At 43.3% G+C, this 22,361-nt stretch overlaps 1 protein-coding gene across 3 annotated transcripts in view; it reads left to right on the top strand.

Moving 5' to 3' along the window:
* Positions 1-232: 232 nt before the first annotated feature.
* Positions 233-22,361, top strand: part of st6galnac5a (ST6 (alpha-N-acetyl-neuraminyl-2,3-beta-galactosyl-1,3)-N-acetylgalactosaminide alpha-2,6-sialyltransferase 5a) — a 69,042-nt gene continuing 46,913 nt past the window's right edge. For 2 of the 3 annotated variants that reach the window (XM_059983811.1, XM_059983810.1), the window contains exons 1-2: positions 233-468; positions 708-887. In XM_059983811.1, coding sequence (XP_059839794.1) covers positions 454-468; positions 708-887 — 195 coding nt within the window. In that variant the 5' untranslated portion in view covers positions 233-453. The remainder of the gene's footprint in view (positions 469-707; positions 888-22,361) is intronic. The other variant, XM_059983812.1, reaches the window with a different exon arrangement.

Raw genomic sequence — 22,361 nt, 5'->3', positions numbered from 1 at the left:
TCTTTGTCAGTACTAGAATTAAGAGTGAAACCATTATTATTTTCCCTCATTTTACAGAGGAGCGTTATATTTTTTATATTATGTAGGTAGCCAGTACTGGAATTATTTTCTAGGAAAAACGGAAGTAGAATTACCACATTTATTGCACTGTATCTTGTTTTATTGCAACGTAGCCTGTAGAGCCCGGGCGCTGGGACCCCGCGGAGTCCTGAAGACTTCCGAGTCCGGAGGGTTGAGTCTGCAGCATGAAGCGTGGCGATGCTGTTAAAAGGGAGAGAGAGAGAGGGGGAAACTGCGAAATTCTCCGTAGGTCTGCTTCCCATCGCATCGAGTGCAATATTTGCAAATTGAGTGTGTGATTTTGTTTTCTAAGCAACCACTGCCGAAGAGCCAGGGGATGCAGAGGTGCAGGTAGAGAGCGATGGGATCGAAACCCAGGGGCAGAGAGACAGAATGAAGAAACTGGTGGTAATTTCTATACATTGTATACGAGGGGGGGAAAACTACTTTTTTTGATGGCAAAATGCTCCTTTATTATGTTCATTGTCAGAATATAGCACGTAATTCGCTCAGTGAAAATTAAACTTTAAATGATTTAAACTATCTTTTGAAACTCTGCATGCTTTTAGTTGAAATATCAAACTGACTTTTGTGCTTGTAATTTTCCCGTTTTGTGTGTCTCTGTGTGCGTGCACGCGTTTGTCTAGCGGCATCTAATCGCAGTGTTTTTGGGGCTTTCCACGTGTGGGACCCTGCTGGTGCTGTACGCGACTAAAGGCGAGCGGGGCGCGGACTCCAAACCACCCACCGGCGCAGAGAGGAGGAACAGCGTGCTCCCGGAGCCGCTTCCAGCGTTGACTGGATACATCAATTTCATCGACCGTAAGGTAATGAGGGGGAAAGGCGCTCGATTCCAGACACCCCGTGCCAGCTCGATTGCGAGGCTTAAACATCACAGACTCGCGGGGTACCAGGGGTGTGAGGCTGAGGAGTTGTTCCGCTTTAAAGCGTAGGAAAATTAAGACCTGCAGGTTCGCTCAAGGCTGTGAACGCGGGTCTCGGTCCGAAACGTAGACCGCTTATTCCTCTCCATAGATGCTGCCTGACCTGCTGAGTTACTCCAGCTTTGTGGGTGTTGCTCAAAACTGAGAACGGTTTGTAATTGAAGACTCTTCCCGCCGGCGTGAGAAGCAGTAACCAGAGGGGCGAAGCCTGTAGATGACAGCAAAACCCAAAAGGGAAGCTGAGAATATATTCCCACTGGCCGATCAGGATATTCGCTCAGAAAGGCTGGCGGAAGCCAGTGTAACTTTGGATATAGAATTTGGCATGAAGTACAAAAGTAAAATAATTTGCGAGTCTTTGGGACGCGGAATGGGGAATACAGGACTAGTAACGATGAAATGTTCTTCCTCTAATAGAGTAGGCAGAGGTGTGTTTAGGGGCGGCAGAACTGACCGCGTGGCCACTTTATTAGGTATACAGTACCTTAATGCAATATCTAATCAGCCAATCATGTGGCAGCATTTCAATACATCAAAGCATGTAGATCTTATCAAGAGGTTCAGTTGTTGTTCAGACCAAACATCAGAATGGGGAAGAATTGTGATCTAAGAGATTTTTGATCCTGGAATGATTGTTGGTGCCAGACTGGGTGGTTTGAGGATCTCAGAAACTGCCGATGTCCTGGGATTTTCAAACACATGTCTCTAGAGTTTACAGAGAATGGTGTGGGGGAAAAAAAAGAAGAAAAACTAGTGAGCAAGAGTTCTGTGGGCAAAAACGCCTTGTTAATGAGAGAGGTCAGAGGAGAATGGCCAGACTGGTTCAAACTGACAGGAAGGTGACAGAGCTTAAATAATCACATGTTACAACCATGGTGTGCAGACGAGCATTTTTTAAAAAAAAAAATTAGCACTGAACAGACTCTTCCATTCCACTGAGCTGTGCTGCCCAGCAACCCACCGATATAACTCGAGCCTAATCACAGGACAATATAACCTACGAACCGGTATGTCTTTGGACTGTGGGAAGAAACTGGAGCACTGTACTGCTGAAGCAAAATAACAAATCAACTTTCATGACATGTGAGTGATGATAAACCTGATTCTGATATGGGTCTCTATTATCGACAGAGAGTGGAAGGAGAGCTTTTGGGGGGGGGGGTCATGTTGGACAAAAGGGAAGGGAGAGGGGAGGGAGCGGGAAGCACCAGAGACACTCTGTATTGGTCAGTAAACCAACTGGAAAGAATCTGGAAGATGTTCAGCTTAGGTGGTTGATAGTTGGGTTGAGTTGTTCTCCGATCTCAGCAATTTATTTGCAAATGTTTCGTCTCCATGCGAGGAGAATTGTCAGTGCTCTGTTGATTGTGGTGTGACCTCCAAAGAGATGGCGGGAAGTGTGGAGTTTGCTGCTGTCTGTGGGGTCCCTGGCAGCGTGTCACTGCATTGAGGACCGTGGAGACTCAAGAGACTGCAGATGCAGGAACTTGGAACAATAAACAATTTGCTTGAGGGACAGCCTTGGTGAGGGGGAAAGGATTTGTCGGTGTTTCTGTACTGGGGTTCTGTCACTGTTTTGGGGAAGGTGGATTGCTTCTCTGGAGTATTTACCAGGAGTCTTTGGGATTGATATAGCCTTTGTATGCTTCTTACAAGTATTTATCATGAGTCTGTGAGATTGGTAAAGCCTTCTGAGCCTTGGAAAAACAATATCTTCAGCTGTGCTAGGAGTGTGTTGGTATTTACAAAAGGTTTGTGCCAGCATTTCCTGCTGTTGTCATTGAGGGCTATTTGGACTAGACCAATATTTACTGTGGGCTTGAGTGTGTGTGTCTGGAGGTGACAAGGAGAACATCAGCAATTACTTGAGTTCCAGTATAAGGCAGTGTTTACAAAGGGCAGTCAGTCTGGGTCAATGTACAGTTATCCACACTACAGACACCAAGGAAAAGCAGCAGTTTTATACACAATCTATTACTGAGGCTTGATTTTTTTTCTTCTTCTGTGTGATTGTTTGATTTTCAGTGCTTCAACTACCATGGTGGGATTTAGGATCATCAGACATATCAGCAGAATTAGGCCTTTTGTCCCTTTGAGTCTACTTCACTATTCTGTCGTGGCTGATCTATTATCCCTCTCAATCCCATTCTCCCCGTAACATTTGACACCCTTACTGGTCAAGAAACGATCAACCTCCACTTTAAACATACTCGGTGACTTGGCCTCCACAGCTGTCCATAGCAATGAATTCTACAGATTCATCACCTGAATCTGTAAGAATTTACTGAAAGAAATTACTCCTCATCTCCATGCTAAAGGAATGTCCCTCTATTCTGAGGCTGTGCCTTCTGGTTCTAGACTCACTCACTGTAGGAAACATCCACTCTATCTAGGCCTTTTAAATATTCAAAAGACTTCAGTGAGATTTCACCGTCTTCCCGTTCCTTCTAAACTCCAGTGAGTACAGACCCAGAGCCATCAAATGCTCATCTTTCGGACATTAACCCTTCCATAATAGACAACTTCCTCTGGGCCCTCTTCCCTTCGTGCACATCCTTCCTTAGATAAGGGGCCCGATCCTGCTCACGACACTCATGATTCTGAATTGGTGATCTAGAATGTCTAGTAGCTTAACTCTTGTACTGCCACACTTGTTGCAATTAGCCAGTGCATCGAACTTCGGCGCTTAGAAATCATATGTAAAAGTTAGAGCAAAGGGGGATGTGACTTGATAGAGATGATAAGAGGCAGTGGTAAAGTGGACAGCCAGTGCCTTTTCCCAGAGCAGTAATGACTAATACGAGGAGGCTTGATTTTAAGATGATTGGAAGAAAGTACAGGCAGAAGCTTAGAGGTAGGATTTTTACACAGAGTGCTGTGTGCATGGAAAGCACTGGCAGAGGTGGTAGAGCTGGATACATTTGGGAACATTTAAGAGACTCGTAGATAGACACATGGGTGAATGTAAAATGGAGGGCTACTTACTCCATCTGCCAAGCCTTGCCCTGTGGTTCTACATTTGCTTGCAAGTGCAAGGCTCTGGGAAAAAAAGATTTTTATAGCTAGACCAAAGTAAAGACCACAAATTAGATCAAGACATTAAGTTAACTTCCAGTTGGGCAGTTTAAGCCTGGCCTGGGTTCCCATGAGATAGGGTTCTCTAGGGCACAATCTAAATAAAGTGCTTTTAAAGGGTATGGGGGATAAATGCAACAGAATTATATTTTCAGTGGTGAGGAGCAATGTGTTGAATACATCTTCCAAATCATCTTTTTCAAAAAAAAAAATTATATCCATGCAAGAGGGAGAGTGTGTGTAAGAATTGGAGCCAGTTAATTTAAAAAGGAATTGAGAATGCAATTTTTCATAGATGTTGTTGCATCTACACTTAAAGGCTCTGAATTAAAGGTCAATTGAAGCCTTAAAGCAGGGGTTTCCAACCTTTTTTATGCCATGAACTGCTACCATTAAACGAGGGGTCTGTGGGCCCCAGGTTGGGAATCCCTGCTTTAAAGGAGATTTTCTTTCTTCTTGGGCTCATGGCTCCCAGTAGAGCATAGACTATTGAGACCTCCTGTCTCCATCATCCAAAGTCGATGATATGGTTGGAGTTCGTCAATGTTTCTGTAATCCTTTGTATCCACTATACAGGAGATTGGCCTAAACGGCTTCCCCAGAGTCCTGTTGGTCGGTCTTGCCCATTTCCACCTCCCATGATGGGGCGTAGGGTTAGATTTTGTGAGGCCTTTAACGGCAATGCTTTGACTCAGTTTTGTCGGGCAGATTTTATCAAGATTTGGAGCTAAAGTGAGAGGCAGCGCTCAGATTAAGTTAAAGTTTTTCTCTTTGGATTGAAGGGGTTGAGAAACAAGATGATAAAATGCATAGATAGAATGGGTATCCAAAGGCGTTTTCCCACGGTGTAATGCCTATTACAAGACCGCATACTTTAATGAGTTTGGAGGAAAGTATTGGGGGGGGGGGTGGCAGGAAGACAGGTTTTTTTTACACAGAGTGGTAAGTGCATTAAACACATTACTGGGGGTGATGGTAGAGGCAGATACATTAGGGACATTTTAGGGACTTGTGGATGAAAGAAAAATGGAGGGCTATGTGGAAGGGCAGCATTGGATTGATCTTAAGAAGAGTTTAAAAGGTCAGCACAACATTGTGCCTGAAGTGCCTGCACAGTGCTATAATGTTCTGTGAATCGTGGATTTACATGTGAACATTGGAATTAAGAGCAGCAGTAGGCAATTCAGTCCTTTCAACTGCTGCTCTATTCATGAAGATTTTGCATTCAGTTCTTGTTGCCTCATCATAGGAAAGATGTAGAAGCTTTGGATTGGCCCCTGTTGAGTCTTATGAACATTTTCTGCACTTCAATGAAATCTCATTCTTTGTCATCTGAACTCGACAGATTACAAGCTTAATCTGCTCAATCACTCTTTTCCTGGCAAATTTGCCATCCGAGAACTAGTCTAGTGAATCGTTTCTGCACACCCTTTGCTCTCGTAACATGAGGAAATGAATTGAAGCAGCAGAGATGTGGTTTTTGAGGAGGATGCAAAGAATATCATGGATGAAACAAATATCTAATGAGGATGACATGAACAGAGCAAGCACGAAAAGAGAAATAATGTATGAGATCATGAAAAGGCAACGCAACTTCATTGGACACATGATTAGGAGAGAGGAGTTAGAATGCACGGTAATTATGGGAAAGACTGAAGGGAAGAAAGCAAGAGGAAGGCAGAGACAAATGATGATGGAGACAGCAGCCATAGAACTGGAAATGAATACCAATGAATTGATCCACTTGACCCAAAACAGGAGTGCGTGGGCCATGGCAGTCAAAGCTCAGGCTGGGCATGGCACCTGATGATGATGACACCCTTTGCAGAAGGTGAATTCTTTTTCAGGGAAGACAACTAAACCTTCCTGCAGTACTCCAGATATGCTCATGCCACAGCTGTATTTAATTGCAGAGATACATCTTTATTCCTGTGTACAAATCCTCCCATAACAAAACGTCAACATCCTGCTCTACCTGCATTATAAATTCCAGTGACTTGTGTACAAGGACACCAAGGTCAGTTTGAACATCAACAGTTCTCTATTTGTCACCATTACAAGAAATACTCTGCCTTTCTCATTTTCTCTACCAAAACAGATGATTGCATATTTTCCTACGTACTAAAGATTTTTAAAAATTAAAAATTAGCTTTATTTGTCCCATATACATCAAAACGTAGTGAAATGTGTCACAACAAATCAAATTAGTAAGGATCGTGCTGGGGGCAGCCTGCGAGCATCGCCATGTTCCAGTGTCAACATAGCATATCCACAACTCATTAGACCATAAGATAGAGGGGCAGAATTAGGCCATTCGGACCATTGAAATTGCTGTACCATTGCAGCATGGTTGATCCATTTCCCTTTCAGCCCCAATCTCCTGCCTTCTTCCCGTATCCTTTCATGCCCTGACCAATCAAGAATCTATCAACCTCTGCCTTAGAAGTACCCAACAACTTGGCCTCTGCAGCCTCCTGTGGCAATGAATTCCAAAGATTCACCACTCTCTGGATAAAGAAATTCTTCCTCATCCCTTTTCTAAATGGATATCCCTCTATTCTGTGGCCGTGACTTATGGTCTTCGGCTCACCCCACCATAGGAAACATCCTCTCGAAATCTAGTCTGTGAAGGCCTTTCAACACTCTATAGGTTTCAGTGAGATCCTCCCTCACTCTTCTGAATTCCAGTGAGTACAGCCCCAAAGCCATCAAACGCTCCTCATATGATAAACCTTTCAATCCAGGAATCATTTTCGTGTACCCTAACTCATTCATCTTTAGAATGTGGGAGGAAACCGGAGGATTCGGAAGAAACCCATGCAGTCATGAGAGAGCATACAAACTCCTTGCAGATCGCCAGGGGAATTGAACCTTGATCTTATAGCTGGTGCAGTAAAACGTTGTGCTGACCTTCACTTGTTCCATTTGCCAAACCTTGCAAAGTGGTTTTGCGTTTGCTTGCAAGAACAAGGCTCTGAAAAGAAGATTTTTGCAATTAGACGAAAGGAAAATCCCTAAATTAGATCAACATTAAGTGTTAAGTTGAAGTTGGACATTTTAAGCCTGGTCTGTGTTCCCAAGAGTTAAGCTGCTCTAGGGCGCAATCTAAATAAAGTGTTTTAAAGGGTATGGGGGTTAAATGCAACAATTATATTCAGTGATGGGGAACAAAGCTGTTTAAAATATGTGAAATACATCTTCCAAATCATCTTTTAAAAATAATTTGAGAGAGAGGGAAGTCTTAAAAATTAGAGCCAGTTAATTTAGAAAGGATAAATTTGAGATTCTGCAGATGCTGGAAATCCAAAGCAAAACACACAGAATGCTGGAGGAACTCAGCAGATCAGGCAACATGTGTGGAAGTGAATAAACATTTGAAGTTTCAGTCTGAGACCCTTCTTCAGGACTAGATGGGCCATGCCATGAGAAGGTGCTTAGCCAATGGAACCTATGACAATTAAAGAGGTGGAAGTACTGGCGCTTTTAAGAAATTTAAAAGTGGATAAATCTCCGGGTCCTGACAGGATATTCCCCAGGACCTTGAGGGAAGTTTGTATAGAAATAGCAGGAGCTCTGACGGAGATCTTTAAGATGTCATTAGAAACGGGGATTGTGCCGGAGGATTGGCGTATTGCTCATGTGGTTCCATTGTTTAAAAAGGGTTCTAGAAGTAAGCCTAGCAATTATAGACCTGTCAGTTTGACATCAGTGGTGGGTAAATTAATGGAAAGTATTCTTAGAGATAGTATTAGTAATTATCTGGATAGACAGGATATGATTAGGAGTAGCCAGCATGGATTTTGTGCGTGGAAGGTCATGTTTGACAAACCTTATTGAATTTTTTGAAGAAGTTATGAGGAATGTTGACGAGGGTAAGGCAGTGGATGTAGTCTATATGGACTTCAGCAAAGCCTTTGACAAAGTTCCACATGGAAGGTTAGTTAAGAAGGTTCAGTCGTTAGGTATTAATGCTGGAGAAATAAAATGGATTCAACAGTGGCTAGATGGGAGATGCCAGAGAGTAGTGGTGGATAATTGTTTATCGGGATGGAGGCCGGTGACTAGCGGGGTGCCTCAGGGATCTGTTTTGGGCCCAATGTTGTTTGTAATATACGTAAATGATCTGGATGATGGGGTGGTAAATTGGATTAGTAAGTATGCCGATGATACTAAGGTAGGAGGTGTTGTGGATAATGAGGTGGGTTTTCAAAGCTTGCAAGGAGATTTATGCCGGTTAGAAGAATGGGCTGAACGTTGGCAGATGGAGTTTAATGCTGAGAAGTGTGAGGTTCTACATTTTGGCAGGAATAATCCAAATAGAATATACAGGGTAATTGGTAGGGCATTGAGGAATGCAGAGGAACAGAGAGATCTAGGAATAACAGTGCTTAGTTCCCTGAAGGTGGAGTGTCATGTAGATAGGGTGGTGAAGAAGGCTTTTGGAACGCTGGCCTTTATAAATCAAAGCATTGAGTACAGAAGTTGGGATGTAATGTTAAAATTGTACAAGGCGTTGGTAAGGCCAAATTTGGAATATTGTGTGCAGTTCTGGTCACCGAATTATAGGAAAGATATCAATAAATTAGAGAGAGTGCAGAGACGATTTACTAGGATGTTACCTGGGTTTCAGCACTTAAGTTACAGAGAAAGGTTGAACAAGTTAGGTCTCTATTCATTGGAGCGTAGAAGGTTGAGGGGGGATTTGATCGAGGTATTTAAAATTTTGCGAGGGATAGATAGAGTTGACGTGAATAGGCTGTTTCCATTGAGAGTAGGGGAGATTCAAACGAGAGGACATGATTTGAGAGTTGGGGACAGAAGTTTAAGGGAAACACGAGGGGGTATTTCTTTACTCAGAGAGTGATAGCTGTGTGGAATGAGCTTCCTGTAGTAATAGTAGAGGCCAGTTCAGTTATATCATTTAAGGTAAAATTGGATAGGTATATGGACAGGAAAGGAGTGGAGGGTTATGGGCTGAGTGCGGGTAGGTGGGACTAGGTGAGATTAAGAGTTTGGCACGGACTAGGAGGGCCGAGATGGCCTGTTTCCGTGCTGTGATTGTTATATGGTTATATGTTTTATATAAGAGTAGTGGCAACTTGTTAGTGAGATTGGGTGGCATTTATTGGGGAGGGCACATCTTCTGCTAACAAATAGAACAATTGATGGGACAAAGTGGATGATGAGAAGCGCAAAGAAAGGTCTTGACCTGAAATGTTGACTATTCATTCACTTCCAGAGGTGCTACCTGAGCAGCTGTGTTCCTCCAGCATTTTGTGTGAGTTAATTCAGAAAGGAAATGAGAATGCAACTTTTTGTAGATGTTGTGCTGGAACTTCCATCTGCACTTAACTGTCCTTTAACTCAGAGCCTTTAAAACTTTAAAGGCAATGTTTTGCCTGATTATTGTGAGGTAGATTTTATCAAGATTTGGAGCTAAAGTGAGTGGTGGAGGTCGGCTTAAGCTAGAGCTTTTCTCTGAGTGAAAGAGAGGTGAGTTGATAGAGGTGAGCGAGATAATAAGAGGCATAGATAGCATGGACATCTGGAGACTTTCTTCCAGGGCAGACTTGCTATTACCAGAGGACATATTTTTTAAGGCAATTGGAGGAAAGTATCAGTGGGATGTCAGAGGTAGGTTTTTTTTACACAGAGTGGTAAATTACCAGGGGTAGTGGTAGAGGTAGATACATTAGGGATTTTTAAGAGGCTGTTAGATAGACCTGTGGATGGAAGACAAATGGAGGACTATGCAGGAAGGGAACATTAAATTGATCCTGGCATTGATTCAAAGGTCAGCACAACATGATGGGCCAAAGGGCCTGTAGTGCATGATCTAATTCAGGGGTGGCCAAACTTAATGTTTTAACTTCAGATATTTGAGAGCCACAAGATATGAACAAAATTTACTCACACGTTTTTATTGTTACGTACACATTTTGTTACAAAAATTTTATGTGTTAAGAAATCCATGTATGCAATAATATTTATTCATGCATGTAGTTTTTTAAACTTAATTTGTATTAGTTTCAGTAATCATGATGTACATATATACCAAATGTTTTCAAAATCCTGACTGATGATTGTTGTAACTATATTGAGCGTATTTAACACGGTAATGAACTACTGGAACATCTAAGAAAAATATGCATTTCAGTAACATAAAATTAGACTGCCAAAAATAAAGATAAAAGGGTAAAAATACTGCGGTATTTTTAATGATATTTATTTGTCTAAGACTTGGATTCATCAAGAGCTAAGCTGAATGCAAGGGAATTCTTTACATCATTTTGCCTGCAACGTCAGCACTGATCTGGGAGATAGGCCTCTCTGTAGTGTGGCGTGAAACTGGTGTTTGTGCTATTAGTTGCTGAAGTTTTGTGTTACTTGGATCTAACACTGCAACAACTTCAGCCATATTCTTCTTAACAAATTCGCCATCAGAATATGGGCGTTTAGCACGAGCAATATTCCATGACATAACGATACTAGCTTCAATCGTTGTATCAGCTTCCATACTGAACGTTGTCAACAGCATCTGCTGGCTATTTAGAGATGATTTTAACACAGTTAATTTGTTATTCCATAATTTGGATTTATGTGGATAATCAGCCGAAAAGTTTTTGTGATTTGTTTCATAGTGCCGTTTCAAATTACTAGCTTTGTAATGACTGAGTGACACATTGCAGATAAGACACAAAGGTTTACCTCCTTTAACCGTGAATGTAAAATCTTCCTCCCACTGTGGCTTAAAATGTCTGTTTTCATTTTCATATTTTCGTTTCTTACAATTTGATGACGCTACCTTCCTTCACAAACTTTTCACGGACACTTATAAACAAAACTTGTAGTGTACCAACTCGGTCTGCACAATTCAACGTCCTGTGTTACACTACATTAATGTACATGACGTGAGTGAGGTCAGGCCTAGACTCACTAACACTTTGAGTGCCAAACGACGTAGATCTACGTCTGCGCTACTTTTGCCTTCAGCGTCCAACGACGTAGATCTACGTCATGTATTTTGAAACTCGCGCCTCTGTCTTCAAGCTGTCTTCAGCGCCATGTAGCAATTCTCACCAACTCTTGAGCAATGGAATTAAGTCTCAAGGGATTTCCCATCGTTCTATTTATCACCAAAATGCTTTCCCATTCGTTTCTACGCAATGGCAGCATGTGGTAAAAAGGAGGTCAAACAATATATTTCCAGGAGCTGCGGTTTGGCCACCCCTGATCTAATTGACCTGACGCAGTTCTCCAATCCTGTCTCATTCTGATTGCCTTTCTGTGGCCTCCTAGTCTGTCAAAATGAGCTGGAGGGGCAATATCTCATCGTCTGTCTGAGCATTTTACTGACTCGATACTGAATCGGACAACTTCAGCTAGCTTCCAAGGTTCAAGGTACGAGTACATTTATTATCAAAGAAAGCATAAATTGTACAACCTTGAGATTTGCTTGCTCACAGGTAGCCACAAAGCGAGAAACCTGAAAGGAAAAAAAAGAATAAAAATAAAAGACCAAGACTGGGTGTGCAGAGAAAGACAAAAATGCAAATCATGCAAACAATTGAAGTGAACAACAGCATTCTGAACCAAAATTGAGTCCTCAGGTCTGAACCCTGGAGCAACCCAGAATAGGCCCAACGCATTCCTTATCAGTTCATCATATTAGCAGGCACGGAGCCTAGCAGCCATGGAGGTGACCACTGTGAAGAACGAGCAAAATCAGCTCTCATCCCGACCAACACCTGTCTTTACAGTCTATCTGGGCCAGCGTTTAAATTGACCAAACAATGGAACAACGAAAGGCTCCAGCACCTTGGAGAAAGGAGTGAAGATCATGGAGAGCGAGCGAAATTGGTTCTCAGCTTCGATATAGTCTGGTGTTTTCAGATTGTCTAAACAGCAAATTGTACCTCGCACTAGGACCTGGGCACCACTCCTGTGAAAGGCTCCAGACCTAGACTGAGCCACCCAGTGAATCACTCTGGGCTCAGATTTCGTTGCCCAGCTCAAAGCTGCTGTCAATCTCTTTGAAGTCAGCTTGGTGCCCAGAGTGTTGCAGCCTCACTCCCAGGCCAGTTGTACAGGCACCAAATCTCCACTGCCCGGGCCCCTGTGTTTCCTTGTGGTGCCCAGAGTGATCCAACCTCGCTCTCGGGCCAGCGGTAAAGGCTTTGGAACTCCATCTGCAACGATTCTGCAACACGCCATCTCGGCTCATCCTCCAAACTTGCCTTGCCATTGCTCATTCCTTTGCTGTTTGCAGGGATAATTTAACACCATTTACCTCAAAAATGTTTTTAGTTGGGTTTCTGAACTTTCTGACTACCAGATGGGTGTTGCACACGTTTGGTAACTCCATCTTAACTGGAAAGGTTAATAGTAAGTTCACAGTCTGAATGAGTCATCCATCTGTGATTTTCAATATTCAGGAGGGATAGACAGGAAAGAAAAGGAGGTGGGGTAGCATTGCTGGTTAGAGAGGAGATTAACGTAATAGAAAGGAAGGACATTAGCCTGGAGGATGTGGAATCGATGTGGTTAGAGCTGCATAACACTAAGGGGCAGAAAACACTGGTGGGAGTTGTGTACAGGCCACCTAACAGTAATGGCATTAAACAGGAAATTAGAAATGCATGCAAAAAAGGAACAGTAGTTATAATGGGTGACTTCAATCTACATATAGATTGGGTGAACCAAATTGTTAAGGGTGCTGAGGAAGAGGATTTCTTGGAATGTATGCGGGATGGTGTTCTGAACCAACATGTCGAGGAACCAACTAGAGAGCAGGCCATTCTAGATTGGGTATTGAGCAATGAGGAAGGGTTAGTTAGCAATCTTGTTGTGCGAGGCCCCTTGGGTAAGAGTGACCATAATATGGTGGAATTCTTCATTAAGATGGAGAGTGACATAGTTAATTCAGAAACAAAGGTTCTGAACTTAAAGAAGGGTAACTTTGAAGGTATGAGATGTGAATTAGCTAAGGTAGACTGGCAAATGATACTTAAAGGGTTGACAGTGGATATGCAATGGCAAGCATTTAAAGATTGCATGGATGAACTACAACAATTGTTCATCCCAGTTTGGCAAAAGAATAAACCAGGGAAGGTAGTGCACCCTTGGCTGACAAGGGAAATTAGGGATAGTATTAAGTCCAAAGAAGAAACATATAAATTAGCCAAAAAAAAATGGCATACCTGAGGACTGGGAGAAATTCAGAGACCAGCAGAGGAGGACAAAGGGCTTAATTAGGAAAGGGAAAAAAGATTATGATAGAAAGCTGGCAGGGAACTTCAAAACTGACTGTAAAAGCTTTTATAGATATGTGAAAAGAAAAAGATTGGTCAAGACAAATGTAGGTTCCTTACAGTCAGAAACAGGTGAATTGATCATAGGGAACAAAGACATGACAGACCAATTGAATGACTACTTTGGTTCTGTCTTCACTAAGGAGGACATAAATAATCTTCCGGAAATCGTAAGGGACCGAGGGTCTAGTGAAATGGAGGAACTGAGGGAAATACATGTTAGTAGGGAAGTGGTGTTAGGTAAATTGAAGGGATTAAAGGCAGATAAATCCCCAGGGCCAGATGGTCTGCTTCCCAGAGTGCTTAAGGAAGTAGCCCAAGAAATAGTGGATGTTTTAGTGATAATTTTTCAAAACTCCTTAGATTCTGGATTAGTTCCTGAGGATAGGAGGGTGGCTAATATAACCCCACTTTTTAAAAAAAAGAGGGAGAGAAAAACCTGGGAATTATAGACCGGTGAGTCTGACATCTGTGGTGGGGAAAATGCTAGAGTCGGTTATCAAAGATGTGGTAACAGCACATTTGGAAAGAGATGAAATCATCAGACAAAGTCAGCATGGATTTGTGAAAGGAAAATCATGTCTGATGAATCTTAGAGAATTTTTTGAAGATGTAACTAGTAGAGTGGATAGGGGAGAGTCAGTAGATGTGGTATAGTTAGATTTTCAAAAGGCTTTTGACAAGGTCCCACACAGGAGATTAGTGTGCAATCTTAAAGCACATGGTATTGATGTGGATAGAGAATTGGTTAGCAGACAGGAAGCAAAGAATGGGAATAAACAGGACCTTTTCAGAATGGCAGGCAGTGACTAGTGGGGTACCGCAAGGCTCAGTGCTGGGACCCCAGTTGTTTACAATATATATTAATGATTTAGACGAGGGAATTAAATGCAGCATCTCCAAGTTTGCGGATGACACGAAGCTGGGTGGCAGTGTTAGCTGTGAGGAGGATGCAGGGTGACTTGGATGGGTTAGGTGAGTGGGCAAATTCATGGCAGATGCAATTTAATGTGGATAAATGTGAGGTTATCTACTTTGGTTGCAAGAACAGGAAAACAGATTATTATCTGAACAGTAGTCGATTAGGAAAAGGGGAGGTGCAACGAGACCTGGGTGTCATTGTACACCAGTCATTGAAGGTGGGCATGCAGGTACAGCAGGCGGTGAAAAAGGCAAATGGTATGTTGTCATTGATAGCAAAAGGATTTGAGTACAGGAGCAGGGAGGTTCTACTGCAGTTGTACAAGGCCTTGGTGAGACCGCACTTAGAGTATTGTGTGCAGTTTTGGTCCCCTAATCTGAGGAAAGACATTCTTGCCATAGAGAGAGTACAAAGAAGGTTCACCAGATTGATTCCTGGGATAGTAGGACTTTCATATGAAGAAAGACTGGATCGACAAGGCTTATACTGACTGGAATTTAGAAGATTGGGGGGGGATCTTATTGAAACGTATAAAATTCTAAAGGGATTGGACAAGCTAGATGCAGGAAGATTGTTTCCGATGTTGGGGATGTCCAGAACGAGGGGTCACAGTTTAAGGATAAAGGGGAAGCCTTTTAGGACCGAGATGAGGAAAAACTTCTTCACACAGAGAGTGGTGAATCTGTGGAATTCTCTGCCACAGGAAACAGTTGAGGCCAGTTCATTGGCTATATTTAAGAGGAAGTTAGATATGGCCCCTGTGGCTAAAGGGATCGGGGGTATGGAGAGAAAGCAGGTACAGGGTTCTGAGTTGGATGATCAGCCATGATCATACTGAATGGCGGTACAGGCTCAGAGGGCCGAATGGCCTACTCCTGCACCTATTTTCTATGTTTCTATGTTAGATCAGTGGGTTTTCCCCTCTCTGTTTTTTTGTCTGAAGCATGTTCTCCTGCTCTGCATTTTGCAACTCCCACGTTCTTTTGTCTGTATTCTCACTTTCCAATTGCTCCCATTCACTCAAAGGTAACATCCTTGTAAATTTTCTTTGCACTCTTTCGATCTTTTTCAAAGTTCAAAGCACATTTATTATCAAAGTACATATACGTCACCATATACAACCCTGAGATTTATTTTCTTGTGGGCATTCACAGTAAATACAAAGAAACACAATAGAATCAATGAGAAACAGCACAAAACAAAATGGACAATCCATGTGCAAAAGACAACTGTGCAAATACATAAAAGGAAAAAGAGCAAAATAATAATAATAAATAAGCAATAAATAAGAAAAACATGAGATGAAGAGTCCTGAAAATTGAGTCTGTATGTTTTGGGAACAGTTCAGTGTCAGACAACTATTTTTTAACAACTTATCCCCATTGTCACGCCCTGATTTTAGACAACACCCTCTCTTACCTTCCTTGCAGCATAACAAGCTTCTTTTTCCTCCTGCCTAGTTCCGATGAAGGGTCCCTGTCCTGAAACGTTAATCGTGTTTCCCATCCCATGGACATAGCAAAACCTGCTGAGTTTTTCCAGCATTTTCTGGTTCTTCTTTGTTATTGTGAGTTTTACCTTCTTCCACTGATGGGAGAAAATGTTTGGCATGATTAAGGATAACATTTTTAAAGTTTTCAAAGGTTTTGAAAGTTAGAAGAAAGGTCATCGATGAAGAGGCTGGTGGGACCTAAGGACACTGAGGGTCCCTTGCAGTGTTGGGGCTGAGGTGACGAACCATCAACTACCACAATGTAGGCAGCATGTGCGGCTTTAAACATAGAACAGTACAGGCCCTTCAGCCCATGGTGTAGTGCCGGGCTTTTAACCTACTTCAAAATCAATCGAGCCTTTCTCTCTTGTGCAGCTCACCATTTTTCTTTCATCCATGTGGCTATTCAAAAGCCCCTTAAATGTCCCTAATATATCTGACTCTACCACCACCCATGGCAGCATGTACCATGCACTGACCACTCTGTATATTAAAAAAAAACAAACTACGTCTGACATTCTCCTGTACTTTCCTCCCAATCACCTTAAAATTCTGTGTTAGCCATTTCCACCCTGGGTAAAAGGCTGTCCACGCTATTTATGCATCTTATCATCTATCTATCTATCTACCTCTATCAAGTCTCCTCTCATCTTCCTTCCGAAGAGAAAAATCCTAGGCTTTAACCCTAAAATCCTGATGAAGGTCTCGGCTTGAAACGTTGGCTGTTTACTTTTTTTTCCACAGATGCTGCCTGTCCATTGAGCAGTGGTGCTGTGGGCAAAAATGCCATGTTATTGAGAAAGGGCAAAGGAGAATGACTGGACTGGTTCAAGCTGACAGGAAGGGAACAGTAACGAATAACTGCACAGTGGGGTGCAGAAGTGCATCTCTGAATGCACAACACATCGAACCTTGAAGTGGATGGGCTGCAGCAGCAGAAGACCGTGAACATACAGAAATACACTCAGTGGGCACCACTGTACCTAATAAAGTGGCCGCTGAGTGTGTAACTGTTTTTAAAAGTATGTAAGTGTACACCTGATAGACTCTTAATAGTGAGAGAGCCTTTTGATTCAGGGTTCTTTTTTGTACATCTACGTGATTATGAAGAAGGAATTGTGTGTTGGACCTTTGTACCTCATCATGCTGGAAGATGAGACAATTGCCGAATACCAAATATGCACAGATTTGAAAAGACCTTACCAAGGTCGACCACTGAATCTGGTTTCTGATGTTTCCACCGTGGTTTTCCCAGGCAGGTGGTGAAGAAGCATCTTTCTGCTAGAGGAACTCAGCAATTCAGGCAGCAGCTCTGGAGGGGAATAAAGAGTCGACGTTTAAGGCTGACACCCTTCATCAGTCATATCGTCTTGCATTTACTTGCCTGGGCTAGTCTGACAGTACTTCCCAAAGCTAACACTTTGACCACCAAGAAGGAGCAAATTATAACACCACCAGTGGCTGGTTCCTCAACAAGTTGTGCATGATTCTGACTGGAAACATGTCATTTTAAAAAAAAGCACAAAATGGTGGAGGAACTCAGCGTGGCAGGCTGCATCTCCACAGCTTTAGACTCTGTATGTATAACGAAAGACTGATCACCCTTCTGAAAAGCAGCACTGATCAGCAGGCCTTACTCAGAAGGACTGTAGAAGTGTGATTCAGGACTGGTGGAGGGTTTCGGGCAGAGACCCTTGCTCAGGACTGATGAAGGAACTTGGCCTGAAACCCTCCATTAGACCTGATGAAAGGTCTCAGCTGAAGCATCAACTGTTTACTCACCCTCCACAGATGCTGCCTGACTTACTGAGTTCTTCCAGCATCCTGTGTGTACTTTGCTCAAGATTTCCAGGATCTGCAGAATCACTCGTGTTTACAAGATATGGAGATGCCTGGAAAGGGTTGTGGAACACAGATTGCACATTTGGGTTTATAAGTTGAAATGGTCCAAAGAAAGACAGACAGAAGATATTCTGCAGATGCTGGAGTAACGCACACACAAAATGCTGGAGGAACTCAGCAGGTCAGGCAGCATCTACAGAAAGGAATAAACAGTCAAAGTTTCAGGCCGACCTTCACCCTTCATCAGGACTGTAAAGGAAGGGGAAGAAGTCAGAATAAGAAGGTGGGGAGAGGGAAGGAGTCCAAGCTGGCAGCTGGTAGGTGAGTCCAGGTGAGGGGGATGAAGTAAGAACCTGGGAGGGGGTGGTGGAAGATGGAAGGGGCTGAAGAAGAAGGAATCTGATGAGAGAGGACAGTGGACCATGGAAGCGAAGAGTCAGAGAAATTACAAGGGGGAAGCAATGAGAGAGGCTGTCACTGAACTCCTGTCAAAGAAAGATTTAAACTTCTTCAGAGTAGAGCATACCTTGAAGAGACTTTGCAGTGGAGCAGTAAATTGTAATTAGAAGAGATTCTGCAGGATTTGGAAATCCAGAGTGACACGCACAAAATGGTGGAGGAACTCAGCGTGGCAGGCTGCATCTCCACAGCTTTAGACTCTGTATGTATAACGAAAGACTGATCACCCTTCTGAAAAGCAGCACTGATCAGCGCAGTCCAGGCAGCAGCTGTAAGATCGGGGTTCAATTCCCTCCACTGTTTGTACATTCTCCCCATAACTATATAGGTTTTTTGTGGGTGTTCCAGTTTCCTCCCACATTCCAAAGCCTTACAGTTAGGGTTAATGAATCATGGGCCTCTTTCACCAGTCAACTTCCCAGCTCTTTAGTTCACCTCCTTCACCCCTCCTGGTTTCATCTGTCACCTGGTACTTTTTCCCTCCCTCTCCCTACCTTCTTATTCTGTCTCCTTCCCCCTTCCTTTCCAGTCCTGATGAAGGGTCTCGGCCTGAAATGTCGACTGTTTACTCTTTTCCATAGTTGCTGCCTGACCTGCTGAGTTCCTCCAGCATTTTGTGTGTCTCACTGTAGTTTTGTATATTGTGAGCGGTTGCTAGGCCAAACCAAACTGTAATGGCTGTTGTGAGGATGTTTTTTATGATGGCAGTGCAGAATTGCACCAGTATGTTATGGGAATGCTAAATTTTACCAACTGCCTCAAGAAGTACATCCTCTGCCAAACCTTTTTTGTTAATGAAGGAGATATGGTTCTCCCACATGAGGTACTGCAAAATTTATGATGCCCGGGAAGCTGAATGTTGAAACCATGCTAACTGTAGAGTTGTTGATGATGAGGAGAGGAGAGGAGACACTTCCCCTGGTCGATAGGCATCTCCACAATTCTGAGGTCAGTAGGCCCATTGAGTCTGTTTCATCATGACTGATTTATTATCCCCTCAGTCTGATTTTTCTGCCTTCTCACAACCCTTGATGCCCTTACTAGTCAAGAAGTTATCAACGGCAACATGAGTGAATCTGCAGATGCTGGAAATAAATAAGAACACAAAATGCTGGCAGAACTCAGCAAGCCAGACAGCATCTATGGGAGGAGGTAATAACGACGTTTCGGGCCAAAACCCTTCATCAGTAGCTATCAACCTCCAGTTTCAATATACTCAGTGACTTGGTCACCACACCAGATATGGTAATGAATTCCACAGATTCACTATCCTCTGAGAAGTTTCTTTTCATCTCTATCTAAATGGACGTCCCTCTGTTTTGAGGCTGGACCCTCTGGTCCTAGATAGGACTATAGGAAACATCCTCCTTGCATCTACTCTTATTTAGGCCTTTCAATATTCAACAGGGTTTCAATGAGAATTTCCCCTTTATGCTTCTAAACTCCAGCGAATACAAACCCAGTGCCACCAAATGCAACTCATATACTGTAATGTACTGTATTTGGGTACTCCTTCATTCCCAGAATTATTCTCGTGAACCTCCTCTGGACCCTTTCCAATGCCATCAAATCTGTTCTTAGATGAAGGGCCCAAAACGGCTCACAATACTCCCAGGTGCAGTCTGACCAATGCCTCATAAAGCCTCAGCATTACATCCTTGCTCTTTATTCTCATCCTCTTGAAATGAATGCTAATATTGCATTGGTCTTCCTTACCAGTGACTCAACTTACAAGTAAACCTTTAGTGAATCATGTACGAGGACCCCCAAATCCCTCTGCATCTCTTGAATTTTTTTCTCTTTTTAGAAAATAGTCTATGCATTTTTTCCTTCTATCAAAGTGCATGGCCACACACTTTGCTGCACTATATTCTATTTGCTACTTCTTTGCCCATTTTCCCCAATCTGTTTAAGTTGTTCTGTGGACTCCTTGTTTTCTCAAACTACCTGCCCGCCATCTATCTTCGTATCTTTTGTAAACTTGGCCACAAAGCCATCAATTCCATCATCCGAGTGATTGACATATAATGTGAAAAAAGTGGTCCTAACATCAAACCCTGCAATGTACCACTAGTCACCAGCAGTCAACCAGAACAGGACCCCTGTATAACTACTCTTTGACTCCTGCCAATCATCCAATTTTCTATCCAACCAGTTCCCATCCAGCACCGCACTCTTCTGTCTGTAGAACTGGTCCTCGCCCTCCAATTTTTCCTTCGGCTTCTCCCACCTTCTCCAGACTGAGGGGTAGACACAGGCACCTATATGGACCCCGGCTATGCCTGCCTCTTCGTTGGCTGTGTAGAACAGTCCATGTTCCAAGCATTCCCCGTTGATGCTCTCCCAACTCTTCCTCCACTACATTGATGACTGCATTGGTGCTGCTTCATGCACCCATACTGAGCTCATCAATGATACCCTGCCCCTAACTTCCACCCTGTCCTTATATTCACTTGGTCCAATTCAGACGCCACCCTCCCCATTCTCAGTCTCTCTGTCTCCATCTCTGAAGGCAAACTATTGACAGACCTACTAATTCCCTGTTATCTTGACTATACTTCTTCACATCCTGTCTCTTGTAAAAATGCTATTGCCTTTTCCCAGTTTCTTCGTCTCTGCCACACCTGCTTCCAGGACATCAGTGATGTCCGCCTTCTTCAAAGAACAATGGTTTCCCTTCTTCCACCATTGATGCAGCCCTCACCCGCATCTCCTCCATTTCTTGAATATCTGTGCTCACCCCATCTTCACGCTGCCTTAACAGTGATAGAATTCGTCTACTCCTTCCCTACCACCCCATGAGCCTCTGCATCTAACACGTTGTCCTCCGCAACTTCTACCGTCTCCTAAGAGATCCTACCACCAAACATATCTTTACTTCCTACCCCCTCTCTCTGCATTCCGCAGGGATCATTCCCTCCACGATTCCCTTACCCATTGATCCCTCTCTACCAATCACCCTCTCAGCACTTATCCCAGCAAGCAGCCAAAGTTCTACACCTGCCCGTTCATCTCCTCCCTCACCTCCATTCAGAGTCCAAAATAGTCCTTCCAGGTGAGCTAACACTTCACCTGCAGATCTGCTGGGGTCGTCTATTGTGTCTGGTGCTCCATCAGCCAAAAACAGAACTTCCTGGTGGCCAAACATTTTAATTCCCATTCCTATATGTTGGTCCTTGGCCTTTTCTTGTGCCAAGATGAGGTCACCCTCAGGGTGGAGGAGCAACACCTTGTATTCAGTCTGGGTAGCCTCCAAACTGATGGCATGAATATTGATCACTCACTTCTGATTTAAAGAAAAAACCTTCCCCTTCTTTTAATCCCACCCTGGCATCTTTCCTTTTCTCACCTGCCTATCATCTCCCCCTGGGTTCCCTCCGCTCCTTTCTCCTACGGTCCACTCTCTTCTCCAATCAGATTCCTTCCTCTCCAGCCCTTGACCTTTCCCACCCACCTGGTTTCACCTATCACATCCTAGTTGTACTCCTTCTCCTCCCCCTACCTTTTATATTCTGGTGTCTTCCTCCTTTCTCTCTAGTCCTGAAAGAGGGTCTCAGCCCGAAATGTCACCTGTTTATTCTTTTCCATTGATGCTACCTGACCTGCTGAGTTCCTCCAGCGTTTTGTGTGTGTTGCTTTGAGCATCCACCGAATCTCCTTTGTCTGTCCTGCCTGTTATTTCTACAAAGAATGACAACAGATTTGTTGGGCAACATTTCCTCTCATGGAAATCATACTGACTTTGGCCTATTTTATAACGTGCCTCCAGGGTCTGCAAAATCTCATCCTTAATAATGGACTCTAATATCTTCCCAACTACTGGACACAAGCTAACTGACCTATAATTTCTTCCACCTTCCTCCTTAAAGAGTGGAATGACATTTGCAATTTCCAGTCCTCCAGAACCATTCCAGAATCTGGCAGCATCTGTGGGAAGAAGCTCTGTTGACGTTTCGGGCCAAGACCCTTTATCGCGACTCACCTGAAATGTCGACAGTGCTTCTTCTGATAGATGCTACCTGGCCTGTTGCGTTCCTCTGGGGGGGGGGGGGTGTGTGTGGCTTGAATATCCAGCATCTGTGCCTTCCAGGTGTCTTGTCTACCTTAGCCCTTTCAGCTTCCCAAACCCATTCTCTTTAGTAATAATAACTACATTCACTTTTATGTCCTGACGTTCTCAAATTTTTGGCATACTGCTAGTGTCCTCCACAGTGAAGACTGATGCAAAATACTCTTTATGTTCATCTGCCATTTCT

Source organism: Hypanus sabinus, chromosome 11 (assembly GCF_030144855.1).
Source record: "Hypanus sabinus isolate sHypSab1 chromosome 11, sHypSab1.hap1, whole genome shotgun sequence".
Classification (NCBI taxonomy): Eukaryota; Metazoa; Chordata; class Chondrichthyes; order Myliobatiformes; family Dasyatidae; genus Hypanus; species Hypanus sabinus.
The sequence above is the reverse complement of the archived record's forward strand: the minus strand, read 5'-3'. Positions and strand labels throughout refer to the sequence as shown.